General features: G+C 30.1%; 1 protein-coding gene across 2 annotated transcripts in view; it reads left to right on the top strand.

Moving 5' to 3' along the window:
• Positions 1 to 9,664: 9,664 nt before the first annotated feature.
• The window catches only part of LOC124531252 (muscle, skeletal receptor tyrosine-protein kinase-like), a 35,416-nt gene continuing 21,293 nt past the window's right edge, over positions 9,665 to 23,787 (top strand). For both annotated transcript variants that reach the window (XM_047105753.1, XM_047105752.1), the window contains exon 1: positions 9,665 to 10,099. In XM_047105753.1, coding sequence (XP_046961709.1) covers positions 10,046 to 10,099 — 54 coding nt within the window. In that variant the 5' untranslated portion in view covers positions 9,665 to 10,045. The remainder of the gene's footprint in view (positions 10,100 to 23,787) is intronic.

Below are 23,787 nucleotides of genomic sequence, written 5' to 3'. Positions count from 1 at the left end.
CTACTTAAATAAACCTATAGAAACGGTGTGTTGCTGCTTTAATTATAAATGGTAAAAATGAAGAATTTTAGAGTAGGTTTATTATATTTCCAATACAGCGAGAGAGTCCCTCATTTTTTAATAGTACCTCTCTTTTTTCAACCTCTTTGGAGTGACCTAACAAAATTCATAAAAACTTTTTAATAAACAAAATTTATCAGAATATATAGAGATTTTGGATTTTAGTTCAGAAAGTAATAAATATAGAAAAAATATTTGGTAGCGATATTAAAACATAATGTTTACAAAAAAGGTTATTGTATTATAAAGGTTATATGTAATTGTACAAGTGTTGGTAGGAGTAGCCGGAAGCTGTAATATTATATTATGCCATATAATTTTCAATACTACAACGTTAAGCAACATTATTTTATATGTGTTTACTAGATGTGTCTAAGTTATGATGGGATTATATCAAATTAGTTAAAAGTTCTAAAACTGTCTATGTCTAAATTGAATTGTCTTCGATTTATCTACTATTATATTTGTGGTAGGCCAGGACGCTAAGTAAGAAAAGTCTTTGTCGAATAATCCTTATAATAAATAGTTAAGCAAGACTAACATAACAAGAATCGTAATAATCAGAGATATTGATATTTTATTTATATCTTGTCAACTTCATTTAGAACTCGTACTCTGTATAAGTTTAACATAATTTCAGTTCATCGAAATTTAAATATAATGTATATTTTTTGTATGGTATAGGTAGGCGGACAGGCAAATGGCCTCCTAATGGTAAGTAGTCGCCACCGCCCAATAACAATAACATCACTCACATCGCCTATACGCTACCAACCTTGGGTGATATGATGTTACGTCCCTCGAACTTGTTCTACTGTCAAACTTACCGGAACACAGAAATGTTTTGTTTGTTTGTATGTTTTAGCAATGGTTCGTGGAGAATATTAGATGAGTCGGTGGTACCTACAACAAGAGTTTCAACAAGGCCGTTATAAAATTATTATAAAAAACTATAAGTTTCACAACATAGTATATAGTGTAGACTATGTTCTTCGAGTCTTATGGTTTGTTATATATTTATATCTTAATATTTTAAGAACAATTAATTGGGATTCATAATATCCGTAGCGAATAGTTGACGAAGTAGTCATACAATAATAATGTTTCCTGTTTTCAAAATACCCAAAAAAAAAAAAATACTAAGAAATAATTCATTCCAAAAACCGTCATTAAATAATCAAATGTATCATGACAATTTATCATTCATATATAATACCTTAAACATTTTCTAATACATATCACGTACACCTATATACTTATAGTTACGCGAATATTACACGTTTGCGAGACACAAAGAACTTTAATAAATCGTAGGCTTTACAGTTGAGAGAGCATTGATGAAATTACATGCTTCAGGCAATTTTAGAGGAGCATTAATGCCCGAGCAAAGGTAGGTAGATACACAGTAAATGATTTTATTTGCATAAAAAATCATCGGTCTGGATGTAATATATCTGTATATTAACTTCACATTTACAAGAAAATATTTATCTCCTTCGTCTTTATTAAAGATTTCTCAATCAAATATTCATTATAGTAGTTAAAGCAAGTTGGAACAAATTGGTTTGCAGTGTATAATTATTCGTTCACTATATATGCGACAGGAAAGAAAAATTAACATGTCATTTACGTACACGCATACTCACACACACATACGAAAAAACAATGAAATAAAAATGAATAAAATAAAGTTACGAAAATAATAAATCGAATCTCAATTATTAGCAAAATTACTTATAAAAGTAAAGCTGCTTCTATAAAGATCACATTAGTCTACATTTAAGTCAGGCTTATTTGTGTGCGACTATTCACACACACACACACTTCATTATTAAATGTAACATTAAAGTAATTCTTTCTTAAATATCTTAATGAACTTTATTATAAACACATAATAAATTCTACTGAATATTTGCTCGTACTTCTCCGTTAAATATACTTTCAAACTTTAAGTTTAAATTAATCTTGTAAAATGATTCGAAAGCAAGAGCCTAGGTATTATAAGAAAGTATAATTAAAATTAGATTTATTACTTAGATGAATTTATTTCTTAATCCATTTAATTGTATAGGAAATCTTTCCAATTTGATTGCATAGCAATTAGCGTTTCGCACAGCAACTTACCAAGCCTATCACGGTAGCCAACTCAATCGTGTCTCAATCAATTAGCCTGAGTTGATTAATTTGAAAACAGTCACGCAAATACGTACTTCCAATGGACTACCGATTAGATTAAAACTGTTAGGACTTAGAAACCTTGTGGAAAGAGCTTATATTTGTCTTATTTGATTTCGAAATTCCATTAAAATTGAATGGGATCAAATGTCTTTTGTTTATCACTAAATTACTTTGAGGCAAATCGATTAAATTGTCTCTTATTTTTTGAGTGCTTTATCATGTCGATGTGTTAATATATATTTAGAAGAATTATAATTTCTTTTCTAGGTTCACAATTTTAAGTGCGTGTTTTGCCGCGTAAATTATGAAAATAAACCGATTCTAACGAACCACTCATTTTTTCAACATAACTACATATATGTTTAGAAAAAAGCCTATCTCAATTCCTTAGACAAGTAAAGTAGAGGGATGGTGTGAACACTACTACTCGAATTATACTGGTAAAGACAAAGTGACGTTTCATTGTTTAAAATAAAAAAATATATATTATAATTAGTCCCTACTATACAACAATTATGATATACAATGTTTTAATTAAAAATATAATATGTTGTACAATCAAATTTCCTTAATTCAAAATACTTTGATCTTTTAAATGCGAAAATAAATACATCCACTGCTGGTCAAAGGCCTCCTCCTATTGAGGAAGCTTTGGAACAGATTCCACCACGATGCTCTAATGCGTGTTACACAAGTAGGATTTAATCCAAGCAGGCAGGTTTCCTAACAGAGTTCTCGTTCATTGCCGAACACATTGTGAATTATGCACAAGAATTAATTTCAAAAGGTTCGAGGCCGCAACATTCGGTTAAAATTCAGTAATTCTAGATATAACGCGTTATTAGAATATAAGCGTAATTTTTTTTTGTCGTCTCGAGATGGCCCATTGGTTAGAACGCATGCATCTTAACCGATGATTGCGGGTTCAAACCCACGAAAGCACCGCTGTTTCATGTGCTTAATTTGTCTTTATAATTCATCTCGCGCTCAGCGGTGAAGGAAAACATCGTGAGGAAACCTGCATGTGACAAATTTCATAGAAATTCTGCCACATGTGTATTCCGCCAACCCAAATTGAAACATCGTGATGGAATATGTTCCAAACCTTCTCCTCAAAGGGAGAGAAGGCCTTTTGTCTTTGTTGTTGTCGTTGTTGTTGTCGTCATTATTTTATTTGAAACATTTGAGTGATTATCAATGTGTTTGTTTAAAAGGTAACGACGCTTTCGATACTTTATCAGTTTCTCTTTAAACGAGCAATGTTTTCCTATACGACACGAATTGTTTACACATTGACATAAAAAGATATATCGTTATTCCAGCTGTACATCAATCATCCAACTAATTAGTATTGTAGCGAGTGACGATTAGCTATTAAAGTACGCTGTACGATTGTAAATAAAGTGTATGCTTGCTTTATGGAGTGAGCGTTACATTGAATAGGTTCTTGATTTTGTTCGCAAATAATCGTTAGCTACCTTTACTAAATTATCATTAATACTGTAATTATCGCTACTGATAAAACTTGTTCCTAATTAAACACGTCAAACAACAAAATCCAAGAACACTAATGAACTTTACTTTAATATCAAAGTTAGAATAATTAAAAAACTAATCTGTGAAATCCATTTTATCGACTTAATTAAAGTTTTACTTTGTTTTAGATCTTATTAATTTATTAGTTATTATATGGATATTATTTAGTAATCAGTAATCGCATTTATTTAAAGAATTAGTAATTTAACCAAAGAAATCAACTAAATAAATTAACGAAGGTGTGAATGTTAATATGTTAAACTTAGCGGCAGTGTATTTTCCCATGGCATACTATCAAAGAACACATAAATCAAGTTGAATAATTGTCGAAAGGTAGCATAGTTAAAATGTTCACGTGTTGCATTTTTATCGTATGTGTACGTACGCGTGTGCTTATATATAAATTATATTCCTAAAGCTGATCCACATGTGACGCAAATCGTTTCAATATCCAAACGCACTTCAATTTATACACTACATAAAGAACTGTATTATAAGTCCACTATATTAAGTAGCTTTCCCTGTTGATACTTTATCATGAGGTTAAAGGAAATATAGAGAACGATTTCACGCTTAGTGATACTTTTTGAGAGATAAATAAATATAATCGTAAAACTTGACAAGTCTACCCAAAATAACATATTCTAAATAATTTTCACTTTCTCTTCGCTAGTCCTTAGAGTTTAAATAATCAAGATAAGTGATACATAATCAAAATACTTTACGTTTGTGTAATATCGCGGGGTCTCTGACACAAATACCCGACATAACTCGTCTTTATGACGATAAATACTAAATAACAAATCGTTCTCAACCACTGACAGTCAGGTAATGGTTGCTAGCATTCGTATCTGCGACGTTGGTAACCATTAAATAAATTTATGGCGAAAATAAAAGGTACACTTATACACAGTGTAGCCTCAGGCCAGCTCCTAACAAATGACAAGTTACTATTCGTGAAATGTTTGAGTTATGTCTGCAGGATTTGTAATCGTTTCCATTGGGTAATATAAAATTCATCGATCTCCATTTTGATATACCCAGAAGTAAATATATAAACTGAAATTGCGTTTTAATCTATATCTGTTACTTTTTTTATGTTCCATAACCATTCATTCATTTTTAATTTAATTCATAATTTAATGGCTTTTAGTTGTGCCTACAGGACACAGATTATTTCGCCAATGTCTCGTAGGACGGAGAAGACTTCATTCTCAAAGTTAACGTGCGGGCAAAATACTTTTAAATATGAGCTAGTAAATTGATAAAATGTATAATATTATTCAATATGTACGAACCCAGAAAATATAAATATTAATTAATTTCGTCTTTTCTAATTATTTTCAGCCCTCAGGTATATTTGTAATAATATGTAATGCACGTTAATTTTAATATAAATAAATAATCAGATAAATGTTAATAATAAAAACTTTCAAATTCGTTATCAATTTCATAACATTCAATGTTTGTAATTACTTTCAAATCAACAATACCTATCAACTTTCAAAATAATATTGATTTGATCGATGCTTGATGTCAACTGATTTGAATCCGCAGCTAATCAACTTTTTTAATATAATGCTGCTTCATTAATCACTTTGTTTTAATCTTAATCAAAAATGTTACTGTGAATGATATAATGCATGTATATTATAATTAATGGCACTGGATATTGCAGTCAATGCAATTTTCCTTGTCAATCTGTCGAGTAAACATGCAATAAGTATTTTTTCTTCTAACATAAAAAGTGATAATATTATTATAGAACGAAAACTAAATGACTCCGTCAAGAATGTGACGTCATCCTTTAGCATATAAAAAGAGAGAGAGAAAACCATCTTGGTTGTCACGGTAGTAAAAAACTTTGATGAACTTGATGAATCTCATAATTTTTTGGTATTTAACTAAAACGTAGTTAATAGTTATTCAGTGTCTGTTATCATTTATTTTAAATGTAAGTGGACTATCATAATATATAATGTATCTTAACTAAGCTCTTGATGACTTGACTTGATCTAAATTATTATTAAAATCTGAAAACTAAATTGACTTACTTTATGTACTTTTGGATATAAGTATTACATTTTACTCTTATCATTCGGTCTATGAAGCACGAATTTATGTAATTTACAAGCTAATATTTTACTAAACGATATTAAGACTTTATTAAAATGAATACACTGTAACTTGTCACAATACAATTAAAATAATTTACTTTATGGTAGAGCTTTGTGCAAGCCCGTCTGGGTAGGTACCACCCACTCATCAGTTATTCTACCGCCAAACTATAGTACTCAGTACTGTTGTGTTCCGGTGTGAAGGGTAAGTGAGCCGGTGTATTACAGGCACAAGGGACATGACATCTTAGTTCCCAAGGTTGGTGGCGCATTGACGTTGTAAGGGATGGTTAATATTTCTTAGAGCGGCATTGTCTATGGTCGATGGTGACCACTTACCATCAGGTGGCCCATATGCTCGTTCGCCAACCTATAACATAAAAAAAAATAAACGAACAATTGTTGTTAGTTATTCAGCACTAGAATATAATAATTAACAGTCATGTCTGGTTAGCACATAAATATTCCTCGTAATCATGGTCCATAGATACTTATATTGTAGACAATACAGTGTAATTAGTTGCTTCATTTTTCATATTGTTACGAGATATCGACTGATCAATAAATCATCGGCGTCGTTTCATTCAATCAAACAGCTGTATGGTATACAAAATTGATCCTTACATAAATTAATATTAATTTAACTCTGTTACATTTAATTTATTCATGTTTTTCAAGTATTATTTATTAACGATATTATGCCCTAGTTGCGAGCACAAGTCATGTTAGCTGAAGTTTACGGATTCAAATCCGGGCAAGCACACGGGCGGCTGACTTTTTATGTAATTACTTTTTATTTATATTGATTAATTATAGCATTAAGTGATAAAAGTAAAAATCGTGGGGACTGTTCGCGTGGTAGATTAACTTTAGGACATTTCAGTAAAAAAATTGTACGCTTTACATGATTTTAGAAAGTGAGATATTTTCTACATTAATAGACATAATAGACTACGTATACTATTGGGGTCCAGTATTTATGAATTGTGTATAATTAAATATCTCGTTGCTCAATAATAAGATTAAGTCCTGGGTTAAACTTCAGGTTAAATCAAAAAAGGGTCGCTGAATCATAACCTTTTAGCAGTAATCCAACAAAGTGTATTGTCGTCCTTACTGACTACGAAAGTGGGGGAATAGAAAATGGCCACCGCCAAGACCATATCGGTCACATCAGTACATCACTAATCGAGTGACTGGCACTAAGCGAGCGGAGCCGCGATAAAACAAGTAGATGGTAATAGTATGAACACAAAATAAGACAAATAGTACTTTCAAATATATACCACAATCCTAATCAGAGCGTCGATTTTGAACGATGATTTGCATGTACTTAATTCCTTATGTAATAAGCTATTATTTAGATTATAAATATGATAAGGATAATGAATGCTAAGAACTTTTTTATTTACTTATTTTCGAAAGGCAGGCGAATCGATACTGATAAGTCTAAGAAATAGTTCTAAAATTGACTCGGGACCAGATTGTAATTAATTCTAAATTTATTCAACATCATCTTAATAACTTTAATCTATAATTAGTTTTCACATTAGTCTTTCAGACAACAATATATGTTATAATGATATTTAGATTAAGTATAGTCTAATTTAGAAGGCAGCTCATAAAATATCGTATAAAAGTTAGAGCTACTTTAGAGGTACTCAAAAATATATATTATAGAAGTCTGTGAATTAGATTAGTACGGGCTTTTATGAAGCGTTATTTAATTTTATTTACTTATCTCTCATAAAAATCTTTCTTACCCGATAAAATATTGCAAAGATTATCGTCGCTTAGGTAATTGTAGTTTCCATATTTCAAAGAAAATGTCATCAAAAACCTTTATCAAAGCAAGTCATTAATTTAGTTTCTTTTATTATATAAATCCAATTTATAAACATGGAGTGTACTTCACGCGTTACGTATTAATTATACAGGTTTAAATTAATTATATAAAATCGGTACTCTTTGTCTGCCTCCGTTGAAAACAACCCAACGCATTTTTAATCGACGTACCATTATAGGGCACATCATCACTCTTTTCAACCAATCAAACGATATCAGTAAATATTTATAACATAAAATTCCACCAATGATATCCATCATCTTATAATTTCGAAATTTTTAATAACTGTGACATATTCTACGACGTTACTGTAAATTTTAAACACATTTGAGTATCAAAATATTCATTATACTCTACTTCCCCTCAGGATAGGAAATCTATATTTATTATTATGTACCGGATACTTCACGAGTTAAGAAAGTAATTGTTTACAAAACGTCAAAACGTTTAATTGAAATGTTATTAATGATCACTTAACGATACAACAACAATGAAATTAAATTTGATGAAATGAGAATCCTTTTAGATCTTCCGTCTTACATCCGGCTTTTTAAGCGGAAGGAACTGCGTGAAAAATTCATTGCATTTTAATCCTTACACAAATATAATAAGAACCATATTATTGATAAGTATTTGAAAAGGAATAATGATAATAATGGGATATTTAATCCGCAATTTTCTGTTGGAATAATATGATATTTATAACATCTATTACTAGACTTAGACCTAACCTACCCCATAAATCATGAACAATGTATGCCATTACGCAATACCTTATCCAGGGATCAAGCTACATTATGACAAATTTCAATACGATCCGTTCTGTGGCATAATCCTGATTTGTGATATGACATACATAAATATTATTTTATTTTCGTATTAAAAAAATAATACCATAAGAATCATCGACGAAACAAATCTTTGTAATAAACGGTTAAAGATCTATAAAATAATTAAGCGAAACTGGTTTTTTACCCAAAAAAATATAAAATGCTGTTGAAGTTTGAAGGTCTCAAGAGATTGGCAAAGAAAAGGCATCTCGTCCATGTCCAGTCACCTTTGTAATTCTACACTATAAGTTATAAAACATTACGTCAAAGTATACACGATTATGCATACGCAAGTAACAACATTTATAAGTTACTCTTCAAAGTATACTAAAAGCACGAACAATTTGTATGCAACATCAATGTTAGCCGTAGTTTATTACCGGTAGGCGACTTTCACACGGGGTATCCACGAAAACATGTTTAATAGATAGGGATACCAATCGCGAAACAGTGGACAGCGACTCGAGTAGGTAGGAGTATCCAGTCCACAGACAGATTGCCCAACGGTCCTTATGTTTCCTCACATGCTACCTGCTTAATGTCAATTAGCTTTTAGTGATTAAAGCATTAACAGCACTTAAGTGAGACCTGCATTAAAGCCAATATTAATACGTAAACTCGATTTCAAGATCTCCGTCTAAAGGTCTAACGGCAAGTTGCGAGAGATGCGCTCGAAATAAGGAATTGAATTTATCTCTTAACTAAAAATGGCGACAGTATTTTGCATAACATATTTAAACACTAAAAAAAAATGTTAGTTATTTTGTGTGACACGATTAAAGTTATCTGAATTAAATTAAAATAAAAATGAAACATTTTAAAGCACATTTAATTAAAATAAATTGTATTTATAGACATCATAGAGTTTCCAAGAATGAATACAAATATTTACGAATAAAAAAAATAGTTTATTGGCATAATTAATTGCAAAAAAAAATCAAAGTAAATTTAATCTATCAACAAGCCAACGTATTTGTGAAGAGCAATTAGGATGTGAAGGGTAAATAAAGTGATCTATTTGAATAATTCGGAGTAGGCGGGAGGTGTGCGGCGGGACGCGGTGGCGCGTAGTGCCCGGAGGCGGGAGTATCGCCGAAGGATGCCCACTCCGAAACAGCGTGGGACTACAGCGAGACGCCTCACGCTTCCCGCTCTACGAACTACGCCGCGTACGCAAACTTTTTCAGCGAAAACGCGTGTTTAAAAGGAATCAATAAATCGGACGTAATATGCATCTGCGATTCATTTTCTGGATTCGTAAAGCTACAAAGTATAGTGATTGTGAAGTGCTCGCACGAGTTTCAGATTCAATTCATCCTTATTATACTTTCGTTGTTTTTGGATAAGTGTAACGTTAAACTATTACTTTGAGAGAGCAAAAGTATTAGTTCAAGACAAATAGTGAAAATCAAATGACTTGATAATTGTAAAGAAGTGTTGCAATGTGTTTTACTTAAAGGAGAATCACAAGTGTAAAAATGAAGAAAAAAAATCAAGTTCAATCCACGGAGAGGCCGAATAGAAAGCGAAGGGTAAGTTCAGTGAAAAGTCGGAAAACTATTGAATCCGGCCCCTCATAACATGTATTACAATTTATAGGGTTGTGAGGTTTATACTTTATTTGTGTGTGGTTTATACTTTATATATATTATAATGTATATGTGTTTATTTACTAAAACACACATCGCATTTTTAATAAAAAAAAATTGTGACTGATATTTTTTTTTAATAAAATGGTTTTAAGAAATATATAAACAGGATATTATATATTTATGGTGTGCGATATATACATTGAATGCTCTTTTAAATATTTTAATAATTATAATTTCATTGTATGTGCAAAACTCTATTTCATTGACCTCAATTAGTATTATATAAATGAAATAGTGATACAAGTATTACGAAATTAATCAAGATATTACATAGACAAAACACATATGAAGTTACTTATTTAAATATGTAGAGTACGTTTAAACATTTAAGGAGGGTGTTAGGTAGTAATTTAAGGTGATGTACATATCGAACCCACCATCCCACCGAAGATAGAATACACCATAGAAACTCCCAATTTGAAATGACGCCAAGATAACTGTGTTTAATGTTAAATCCTTTTCTCACATAAACACGTCATCATCGATAATCAACATCATTCGCATGCCTATCTTATTCATTCGGGGTCATCATTGGGGTCACATCATAAAATTGTATTTGGCAAACTTTAACGGTCGCCCGTTTACTGGACGCTTATACTTGGGATTGCTTTTTTGCTAGTCCGCTAGCTCATAACCACTGTAAAGCATTGAGGCGCTTGTGTTTAAAGTAATCTTCATTAGCCCGCACTTCATGAAACGTTTCGTTTATACATACGGTAGACTAAATGGCCAATTCATAAGCGATTATGTTTTAGAAGTACTTCTTTTATTTTTATTTTGTTTATAATTATGTTTCAAGATGAATAAGAGAACAAGGTTTAATCGTTTTGAAAAAAATCGGTAGATCATTTTCTTTTGTATACATGGAATTCAGTTTTTCATAAGTCATATTAATGTTGAAATACAATATAGCCTAAATTGCTTTTAGATAAAGTTGATTTCGGCTTGTAAAATAAATTTTTAAAATGCCTATTTATATTTATATTATACATTTAGAGTAAATTAAGGCTACTCTTTGTAATAATAATAATAATTAACATTGAAAATATGTTTTAAAAAACATACAAAGATACAGTACTAATAGGAAAAAATTGATAGTGCTGGTTGCAGCAGCAGATTGTTTTGGCTTATAAAGGCTATCGGTACGAAGTAAATAAACTATTACTATTACATATTCAACGCAAGTCACGTTTAATTTTAAATATAAAAAAACTCAGTTTTTATTTCTAGAAAAATACACCAAGAAATCTAGTTATAGAAAATATATGTACATACATAATATGCATGTACACAGTGACGTTATGACGGTGCACAATATATATACACCTCTTTCCTAATGATAATGGTCGATAGGTATGTACATGTAAATACTCAACGTACAGTGTTACATTCATATCTCCGGCTAAGAAATAATATAATATAAGAAGTTAAATGTTTAAAAAAAAAAAATAAACAATGTGTAAACAAATATAAAATATTTTGTCAAAAGGTACATTCCCTGGAGGTTTAATAACTGTGGCATAGTATACAATTGAGCTTATTTATTTTTTATTTTTAGAGTAATTATGAAAGTAACTTCAACACAAGCAATGTTGTCTAGGAATATTGATAAATATGGCAACATTACAAATAAGGGCACTCACAAGGAACTTTAAGTCTCAGCTCCCAAGTTAATATTTTTTACGGCGCTACTATATCTGGTGGTAGTGACTTACTATCATTGGATTGAATTTTTTGGCTCATACGTCTATTTTATATTAAAAAATTAAAAAGAGAACATTTAAACATACAAAATTGAAAAAAAATACAAAATCAAAACTCTTTTAACATTAGTCAATTAGATTATTTGTTATTATACTTTTTATTCTAACTTTGTCGTTCGTTTTGTGTTATCGCGGTCAAACGCATTTATTTAATTTGCCATTTATGAAATTTATTAAATAAACTATTAAAGATTTAAACTCCATAAGGGTAAAAATTGTAGTTGAACAACTTAGCGCTTGAAACCTATATATGTACAAAAGTTTAAATTCTACCGACCGTAGGTCTTTAGTACTGGGGTAATAACTGCCGACTCACCACCAATAAGCAATATTTTGTGTTACTGTGTTAAGATAGAATGGATCAGTGTATTGATACCGGACGAGATATAGGTCATAATAGATTCTAGAAAGCTTAAAAGTGATTTATATAAATTAAATGGCCAATTCTACCATAGGGCTAGCAATTTAATCGTCGCTAAATTAAATTTATTAAAAACTATGTACAACTAAACACTGAAAAATAATTTTATATAAAATTATATACCTAAGGTACATGTTTTATGCCTTAAATGAAATTTAATGTGAAATAAATTTTAATCTAAATTATATAATCCTTAATATTGCCTGACATAATTAATTAGGTAATATAATAATGTTATCCAAGTTATCTCTATTACAAGGCGATTCTGAGAAAAACTAAAACTTAATATTATAGTCTTCTTATAAAAAGATTTAAAAAGTTAATATAGATATTTTCGTAATTCTTTTTTAAGGTCTCTAGTTGACGATTGATGATAGAACTTCTTGAAAGCCTTTTTGCAAGTCTCTGGATAGATACCCGAGCAATGTTACCAGTTACATAACGCCGTGTGTTCCATAATCGCGTAAAGAATAAAGAAAATTTTAATTAATATAAATAAAAAACAATCTTTTATTGAAACTCACTTTACTCGTTGTCATTCTTTACATTTATAAAATGTTTATATACATACATACGAGTAAGAACGAATGATAGCGTACCGTTTATTGCAATTGTTGTCAAGCAAAATAGGAACAAAGATAATAATTAGTTGAATACATAAACAAAATGTGTTTGTCTGTTTTATTAACATATTATATAAAAAATATTTTTTATTTTTTTTATAATACTAAGATTGGAACGCTGAAATTGCTCGTTGTACGGTGTGTCCAAAGTAAACATATGTATGTATAATAATTTGAAATTGCTAATCGTATTATTCAATATTAAGGGAAATATTAAGCCAACATTATATTGTAAATATGAATATTTATATTGTTACACCTACGTTCAAATATAGTACAAAAAGCTCGATCGTTTTTTTTTACAAACTCAATACAATATTTTAAAATAAAAAAATATCGTACTACAGTGCAATAACGTCTTAAAAATAAATTGAGAAAATATTAATTACCAAATTCCGTTTAACGATTATTTACTAATAATATTTACCAATAATTGGAATATACATTACACATTTAAGTATCCTATAATATAAATATTGACGTATCATTAGAAATCTGTGGGAAAGCAAAATAATACGAGTATTTAGCTGTTCCATTTTTAAATTTACGGAAAGATGTTTTAACGTTTGCAAATTTGCAACATAAAACCAGTTTGAAATACAAAGAGTAACACGGTTTATTTAAAGTGTGGGATCTATGTGGGTATTTGATTAGCGTTAATACGGGAAATAATTCAAAGTCTACTTAAAATTCAAACAGTGTCTGGGTGTTAAACAGTTTAATCGCATCCGTAATTCAATTAACACGAATCAAAGAAACGCTAATAATATTAAATCTTTATTATTTTTTCTCATTTCCTCAGGTTTTACCTTCTATTTATTAACGTAAATAAGTATTTAACCTGTTTTACAAATTAAAAAAAATAGGTCGATTAGTGTAAGAATTTAAGTACTTGAAGCATGGTGATGGATTTACAATCTTTAATTGAAAGAAGAAGTTGTTGCTATAGAAACTGATAATGGTGCAATAAAACGTAAATAAAAAAATTATGTATTCTAACATTACACGGATAGCTATTAAAGCTGTAATGTTAGAACATTAGGGTTTGATCCAATTATATGTTTAAATTAACCTATAAAAAATCGCAATCATATAATAGCATTAAAAAATTACTGTTTCATACAACTCGTCAATTGATCAATCGCTTAAACCATAATAATATGAATGCATCATTTCATTTCGTAAATCCGAAAATACAAAGAAACAATATTTGCTCTTATAAAATATTAAAAGGATGCTACATTTGCATGGACATTGCCTACAGTGATATAGCAGGCAGCAGCTTTATTTTGATACAATTGTATTGTATTTGTCTTCAGTCCATTTTAACAAAATCAACAGTAGCAAACATTTTTTGCCTCGGAAATACAATTTCCTATTAATAAACTTTATATTGTTACTTATTTTTAATTTTCATAGCAAATAATATATTTATGTAGTCTATAATTTACCACATCACGCTTGACACTTCGGCATAGGTAATAATCATCGAGCATAATTTGATGTAACGTACGAAGTAATATTTTATAGGAATAATACCAATCTAAAACAATTGATTTAATACATAGCAACCGATATTAATAATATTTATATATATTTTTGTTATTTCAATTAAATTATACCGTAACTCAATTCGTGTATATCCTGGCATTACACAAAATTAACGAACAGATACGACTTTTTAAACCAACTTTGTTGGATTTTTTAAGCTGATTAAAGCCTAAAAATAGATTTTAAAAATGTATTATATTTCACTTCGCTATCGACTTCGTAGACTCGGCAAATGTTAGATTAATAATCTGAAAACTTAATCCATTGAGCTACAATCATTCTCATCCGTTGCGTAGCTAATAATTAAAAAAATATTGAACTGTACGCCTATAATGTTCAGCCAATCAAGAATTTTAATAATAAAAGCACTGTACCTAGGTACTTATAATTGGAATATTTTTTATTGTTTACGGTAATTACGCAGTACCTACTATTTTTTCTCAATACTTGTAAATATAAGTAGGTACGTAAGATATAGAGCATTTGATCTATGGATGCATTGTTCATAAAATTAACGAAAACATTTCTAAACATTGAATGTGGTTGAGTAACATCAAAACGAAAGCTCTTGCATTAATAATAATATTAGAATGATAACGACCAAATATATATAAAATAAAATAAGTTTGTATACTCATGCTTTATGAGCATTAAATTTATGTTACACATTTACTGCTCGTACAATATTTCTTATGTTATAATCGGTCATGTATTTCTTCAGAGTCAAACAGTATATATTTGATAAGAATCGAATCAATTGCTTAAACATACGCCTCGGTGTTGTAACGTGAATGTTTTTGTCCATACAGCGAGGCCTGTAATAAAATTTTGAATGTTCACATTTAATGCAAATGATATATTCAGAGTACCTATTACAAAACGTTTTATTGATACATTAAACTTTTAAAACGTGCTTTATTCTTATTGTATTTTGTGTTGTAGCCGTTCAACAAAAGTGCAATGAATGAGAGTTAGTTCTAAAGGCTATTTTATACGAGATATCTTAAGATAATTATGATGCCTATTTATCAATTTAAAAACACGCTGTAATTGAAAGTTTTCCAAAACACTGCTACACAATGAGGGTCAATGCAATGGTCTTAAGAGTCAAACTTTCTTAGAGGCCTATGAAAGCGTAGGACGCGGTAACGAAAGCTAGCAAAACCGAAATATAATATCATGGGTCAGCGTTGCTAACTACGAGTATTATTATCATTGAGTGCAGTCAAAGCACGATTTAGAATTATTTATTGACCACTAACTTGCAGCGCGTGATGCGATCTGTTTGCGGTGCTCTTTGAATGTAAATAAATTTATAGTCTTAAAGTTGCCACATTTGGATTGTAAAGTAACATTATTTTTTACGAGTAAATAACAAGACTTTGTCTTTACGGACGTGTTTTTTACGATTTTACTTCCTTATATACTTTTAATAAAATTCTCGAGCCGTTCGACATTATGTGATATGATTGTTCACGTGAACTTAAAAATTGTTACATTTGTAGATTAGGTACTTTTCGAATCTTATATGTATTTACTGACAACCAGTAATTCATTTTTTCAATGGAAATAAATAACAATAATACATTGTGTTTTTAATGGGTTCAAAATGATCCTTCGTTCTTTATTTCCTCGTGCTTATCTGATTTAATATTAAACACACTTCTAAGGTCATTGGCATAATGTCTAACTATAATGCCATGTTTGTGAGCGTTGGGTTTATGCCAGCTGTAATTTTTTGTCGCGTCGCGTTAAGGTACCCATATACGGTAAGACTGCCTTTCTACAATCTTATATTATTACGTGATTGATCGACATATTGGATCATAGAAAAAATCATGTTTTATGTATTGGTTTTATTCTCATAGCTTATATAACATATCTTATAGCTTACGTTTGACAGACAATACGATTTCTAATAGCAAAATAAATAATTTACTTGAACAGGTACTACCCACACAGGTTATTTTGCCGCCAAACATCTTTACTTAGTATTGTTGTGTTCTGATTGGAAGGGTGACTTAGACTGTAAATACTGCCACAAGCATGTCATCCTAAATGCCTAGGTTAATGGCTCATGGGGTATTTAAGAAATGGTAAATATTTCTTACAGCGCCTGTATATATGGGTGGTGAGCACTTGCCATATAAAAATGTTCGTTAATGATAAACAAAACAAATTCTTGCTACACATTATCGTGTTTAAGAAACTGGATTGTTTTTTAATCGAAGCTTAACGGTAATACTAATCTGTCTGATAAAAGGTTTTTATGCAGGTAATTTTAAGTCATCCAACGGTGATGACGTACTAACTTAAAAGCTTTTTTCTGGACTTGCTTTTACAGAAATAATGATATTGTACACTAAGTAATGACATGTGTTATAATTCCCCGGATCGACAAGTTTTTAATATTACGGTTCCGAACTGGTTCAATACCATTCTAATCAGTTAACCACCACCATTTGCAAATGTTAATTTTAAATGAATTCTAAACGAATTTTATAATAATACTGGTTATTTTTGTGACCGTTTACTTAAAAAAAGAACTAATCGAAACGTTTTATTATATTTTTTATTGCATGTTAGATTGTTGAAACGGAATATAATTTTTTCTAAAAATTTTAACATGGTTGTGACTATAGGTACATATATGTTAGGAGGAAAACATTTATATTTTAAGCTTTAATATTGTGAAATATTATAACATTGCAAAAAAGATCACATATTTGAATAAAGTCACCGTTTTTCGGACGTTCGAATGGGTCTTACTATATGGTAAGTGGTCATCACAGGCTATAGATATTGCTGCCGTGTGAAATCGTAACCATTTCTTTCGTAACCAATGCTCTATCAAACTTGGGAACGGAGCGACCTAGAGCCTGTAGCGACACTGGCTCACTCACACTTACAACCGGAACACAACAATTCAAAGTATTGCTGGTGGTAGAATATATTATTAATGAAGTACCTAGACAGGCAGCCTTGCGATGCTCCCGCCCCCCTAATATTGCTGTCTATATTAGCGCTCTCATTTGTCTTTCCTCCGATTTATAATGTATTTTAGTTCAATATATATTGTTAATATGTAAATTAATTTCTTATAAAATTATTATCAGTATGAAATTTATTACTTTTGTACATTTTTCTATGTAATTCGATATGGGAGCTCGACGCGTATAAATAAAAACTGGCGTTATAAATCACGAAGTGTAAAAATAGGCAAGTTTTATGTCCATATAATTAAATGTTTTTTAAAACTATTAATAACAGTCCAACCCATTCATAAATTATCGGAAGATGGAGCTATAAACCATGTTCAACGACGATCACAAGGCGGTCGAACTAGCTAATAATGATTCAATTATCATTTCTCGGAGTTAAACATTTTGATATAAATTACAGATTATACACAGCATACGTATTTATGGTAAATAAATATTTATAAAGTTGGTTTTAGTGTTATCATGTTTAAAAGCAAATGCAAAAATAGTTTTTATTCAAATATTCAACCTTAAACGTTTACATTATAATAAAAAAAATCGTTGTGTTAGCAACAAGTATTCTTTAAACGTGGCTTTAACTAAAGTAGAAATGTTATAATGCCGAACAAAACAAGAAAGAAAAGACTTTATTTATTTATAAAAGTGTTTAATTAGTGACTTTTAATTGATAAGTCATCCTCATTACAAACTATTTATTACTGCGGATGAGCAAATGACAACATAATTAACACGTTCGTCACACCTTTGACGCTTAAAAACTGGAAGTGAGATTTAAATGTCAGCGATGTTTTATCTTACATTATCTTAATCTCATATCGAAGACGATTCCTTTTTATAATAAATCATTGACCTCAGGGTTAAGATAATTCATAATTCTTTGCATTTCAGTGTCAACGAGAAAACCACCGCTTATTTCTTTATACATACCTGTTTCGATACTAGCAATATGATAAATCGGCTTATTATACTGTATTATCTTGGTGTGGATTACGGAACCGTGGGCCTACACGGTTTTGGCTTTTATTGATGTCGTGTCAGTGAATAAAAACCCATGTAGCATGTTTAGATAAGAAATAACTATTTATAACTATCATAAATATTTATTAATAAATTTAGAATATTCTTATCACATTTTACAAGATCAATTTTTTTTTTACATATTTTACTTTTTTGTATGAAAATTATGAGGCACGAGAATTATCTAATTTGCATAAAAACGAGTAGAGCTTTTCCATCGAGTAACATTTTCTAACAATAAAACATATTAGGAGCACAATGCACATGTATAAAAGAGTCAAAATGACAACTATATTAAGTGAAGCTACTACCGGTTCAGAGAGTAGATTCTACCGAGAAGAACCGGTAAGAAAGTAACAAGTAACTCTATTTTAACATTTACTAATACAGTCATGTTAATTAATTACAATTACATATATATATCCTGTCTGGAAGTCAACAAGTATTAATTCCATGCTTTTTTATCGTCTGTGTAATCTTTATTGAATAGTATGCCTTATTTATCAATATATTTTTTACTTGGTGGTAGGGCTTTGTGCAAGCCTGCCTGGTTAGGTGTACCACCCACTCATCAGATATTCTACCGTTAAACAACAGTACGCAGCATTGCTGTGTTCCGGTTTGAAGGGTGAGTGAGCCAGTGTAACTACAGGCACAATAGATATAGCATCTTAGTTCCCAAGGTTGGTGTGCGCATTGACGTACAGCGTCATTGTCTATGGGTGATGGTGATCACTTACCATCAGGTAGTCCATATGCTCGTCCGCTAACCTATTCCATAAAAATAAAATATTAAAATTTATAAAACAGCAAAGTTAAAAATCTTTGTAGAATTTTGTTATAGCAACGGATACCTTGCCCCAAGTAATCCTTCTTATTGACTTTGCTAAGGAATCATGACGTTATAAGTATATCCTTACTTCTTGTGCACTTACAATGATTATAATCACAGATTTTATTAAAGTGCCTTGTCTGTTAAGTGATGTTACTATGAATGTACATAATATACAATACATAGCCAGTTTTTTGTTTTGGCGAATTTATAGCTTTAATAACTTAGTAGGCGGTTGTTCTTTGGTAAAGAACTTACACTGACAACTATCAAAAAGCAGTGAATGCACCCTTTTAATAATAAGTCTCAGAACCGCGTAAAGACAATCGTATAGTGAAGATGTCCGCGTTATCTCCCGTTTTATCTCGGAACGTGACCCCGCTATCTGACGGGTCCCCGCCCGCCCATCTCACCACAGAATTCTCAGTCGAAGTCAAATGCAAATAAATATGAGCCGCTGTATGTTTAACTCAACGAAAACCATTAATTTAGAAATGCCGATCTGTCTTTAATTATTTACGGTCGGACCACCTTGTCTGTTTATTAATTGATCATATGATAAGATTTTCTTGTAACCCAATCACAGGGAATAATGTTTTCTCTGTAACTGTTGTATGATTTATATTTTGACGTTTAACAACGTTTGAAAGCTAGCAATTAACGAGAGATTTATAAACGAAACGACTAATATTGTGTTAATTTAAATGTACCGTCGTAGTCAAATATATCATATCGTTCTAGTAATTCTTAAATGTGTGTAATATGTTCGTATCGTAACTTATAATTATAAACACTTCGATAATTTATAATTATAATAAATCGTGAATTTCAAGCTAATATTATATAAATAATGCTTTCTTAATTTAAATATTAAACATTAAAACATGTAATAAAAAATATATTTTACCCGTAATTTTATTCGTACATGAATAATAAAGCGCGTGAATGTTATCGAAAATATAAATCAAGTGATAGCGAAGTGACGCGCAGACACCGGACATGGACCGAGGGGTCCCAACCGGCGGGCACGTGGGGAATGTCCACTTATTTATTAAGCAAAATATGTCATAGAGCTCGACACACACTGCTTCTTTAATGATATAAAAAATACAAAATATATTTCAAAATATAAATATCTACGCCAAATTATAAATAAATAAACTATCTATTCTATAATAGAGCGTAGATAGTCTCTTCCTAACATAACCAAATACAACATTTGACAGCAAATCGACGCGGTATCATTGATTGAGAGCTTGATATTCACGATGGATTTGCGAAAAAATGTCGTTTTGAACGCGTTCAAAATGTTATCGGAATTTTTGGAAGTAAAATTTAAGTGAATATAATTAGTTAGTATTATATTATTAATAAAGATATAATAGTCATAAACTCTTAGGAATGCACAAAATAGTTGAATTATTAGGACATAGCATGAAATAAAAGTCTATTTAACATTTTTCCTACTTCCACTGGCATTGGGCTATGTCTCTCACGTCACATTATGACTCGCAAACTTTCAAGTTTATAATTTTCATACCTAAAGTTAATATTGTGTAATATACTAAAATTCTAGAACAACAATTGCTATGTAACAATTGTATTATGACTAATCGTTCCATTCAGTAACGATAAATATATATATATGTAACACTTTTCCAGTGATTGTAGTATTCATTAAAATAGATAAATATTTTTTTTATTATATATTATAAATTAATTTTTATTATCTTTACATGGTAGAGGACGAAATCACACAATATACCTAATAATAAAAAAACATTGTTATTATAGTGGTGAATTAAAAAAAAAATACTAAATTACAAATACATGGCTTCTTAGGACGTACCTATATTCTATATCAGTATAAATATTGTCCCCCTAAAAGAAACTAAAGTTATTCATTGGCCGAAACAAACAAATATACTTAATAAGATAATTAGCTCTTTCGCGACAAAGATTACCCAACTAATTATTATTGGGTATTTGCTTATATCGTTATTCAATTAATTGAGTTTGCGCGATAAATATTATTAGACTCAATTCATACACTAGATATATGTATCAATTTAATTAACGGATCAAATGCGAAAATATATTTATATGGCGACCAAATTATGGTAATAATTGCTCGTTTCCCAAAATAAGCAAGATAATGGAGCTCTATCTTAATTCATTGATGTCATTATATTCCATAACGATTACAATGTTTTATTATATGTACGTACTCGTGTTATATTTTGGCCACGGCGGCAAATTTCAAAGCCAAGCCAACTGCGCTGGATATAATAATTATCATAGTTTACATTCTACAAAGGTGTGCGTTATTCCCTCGGTCTCTTAGTTCTATGGCATCAGACCGGAGATATATCAGGCAATATATCACTGCCAACATCCCACTAAAACTTTTTCGAGATGAAATTAACTTGTACAGTAATCCTTTTTGCTATATATTTTTGACATCTATGTACAGCAATAATAATTATACAAGTTTTAATTAAATTCGTAATATATAACACGAAGGTCGGCTTTCTTTATTATATTAATGGAGCGTTGTGTAACGGTAATTAAAGTTATAAGGTTATAACAACATGTTTGAATTCTTAGTTTTGGTGATATCAGTGCCAAGGGTCAACGGCTCGATATGATATGAAACGAATACTAACATCAATTTTAATAAAGGTATTCCCATTTTAAAAACATTTCGTAACAATATAATGTTTCACCATTTCAAATAATCATTAATTACGTTAATAAAAGTTATTCTTAATTTCTCGCTATTTCAGATTATTGTGATAAATGATACATTTACTTTATCCATGTCTTACAAATTATATTTTCTTTAGTATGTTTATCCAAATACAATTATTATTTTGCAAATTGATCGCCATTAGCAATTAATGTTCACTCGAGTTTAATAACTGTTACATTAATAATAATGATAAGAATTATGATATTGAACGCTAAGCATCAATAGATGGAAGTCTTATAATACATTTATACACTTACATCCATGAATGGAAAAACAAAATCAGTCGCTGCGGCACGGCCGGCATACCATTTATTGGCTAAATAAACATTTCGCATATAAATACTCATATTAAAGGTTAGCGTTTCAAGTTAAAGAGCTTTTAATGTTGTGTGTACAAGTAATGATCGGTATTTATTAAGTGGAAGCGCAGTGGGAACTCGCCGTAAATGTAGTACCTAATTAACGTCACTTGCTCCTGCGCGGTAACCATAAACCGCCTGTGTCACTACTCACGCGCCATAAATGGATAAAATGTTGAATTCTTGCGTTTTTCTTTTACAATGCCCGATGAGAATCGTCGACCACAGTCTCTTGCTGATATATCTTTATCGATTGCTAAAATCTTATCTTTAAGGAGTCAAGAAATACGAGCAACCATTAAAATTATATTTTGCGTTTAAACTGAGAAAAATAAAGTATTTTTTTATAGAGTTTTATACATCATTTGTCGTTGGTAATAAGAAAATTGTAAGTAACAACGACACTCTGTACGTATGATAGACTAGAATTAATTATTTTACATTCCTTATTTAAATCAATTAATTGTTCAATGATGTCATAAAAAATATTATATATCCATACATTTTGCTTTATTTCGTTATTGCTTTAACTTATAAAGTATTTTAAAATACAATTATGTATCTAAATTTTCTTAGTAGGTAATTGTGTCGATGTGGTATTTTATTAAACTAAACCGTGTTAAACAATAAAAGCTCTTAGCTTTTAGCTTTTAGATTTAGTTATCTGTTCGATTGTTTTATTGTTTTTTTACTATCTCATGTTTTAACTACACAATTATCCAAAGTCCGCGTCAGTTTGTAATTAAGGAGCTCCTACAAACATATAATTATCATTGTATATGTACGACTGCTGATAAAACAATAGCTTGTGGCATTCGACTTTTAGTTTGCGCCTACTTTTGTTACTAACTATATACGAAGTATATATTCCAAAAATACTACAAATTATTAAAAATAAATTATAAACTGATTGAAGGAACTTTATTATTGATTTTTTTCGTAACCAATACTTGAGATAGAAATCCAAACTGATATTTCATTTTATTAATTACACATAAATATTTTCTTTATTTTGTAACAAAACACAAACATTCTAAAAAAACATAATGTAAGTATCCTAAACTATTGTTATAGTGTTTCTTTTGAATCTATCTATTTATAATGCTAATCGTGTTGTGGTTATTGTTATAAATAGATAATATATTGATGTGCCGTAGGCGTAGGATTAACCCTGATGTTAATTGATTAAATTATTATTAATCTAGTATCAATAAATTAAATACCAGCTATTTATAGCAGCAAAAAGAG

The sequence above is a fragment of the Vanessa cardui genome, chromosome 7, assembly GCF_905220365.1.
Source record: "Vanessa cardui chromosome 7, ilVanCard2.1, whole genome shotgun sequence".
Taxonomy (NCBI): Eukaryota; Metazoa; Arthropoda; class Insecta; order Lepidoptera; family Nymphalidae; genus Vanessa; species Vanessa cardui.
This window is presented reverse-complemented; position numbering and strand designations above follow the sequence as displayed.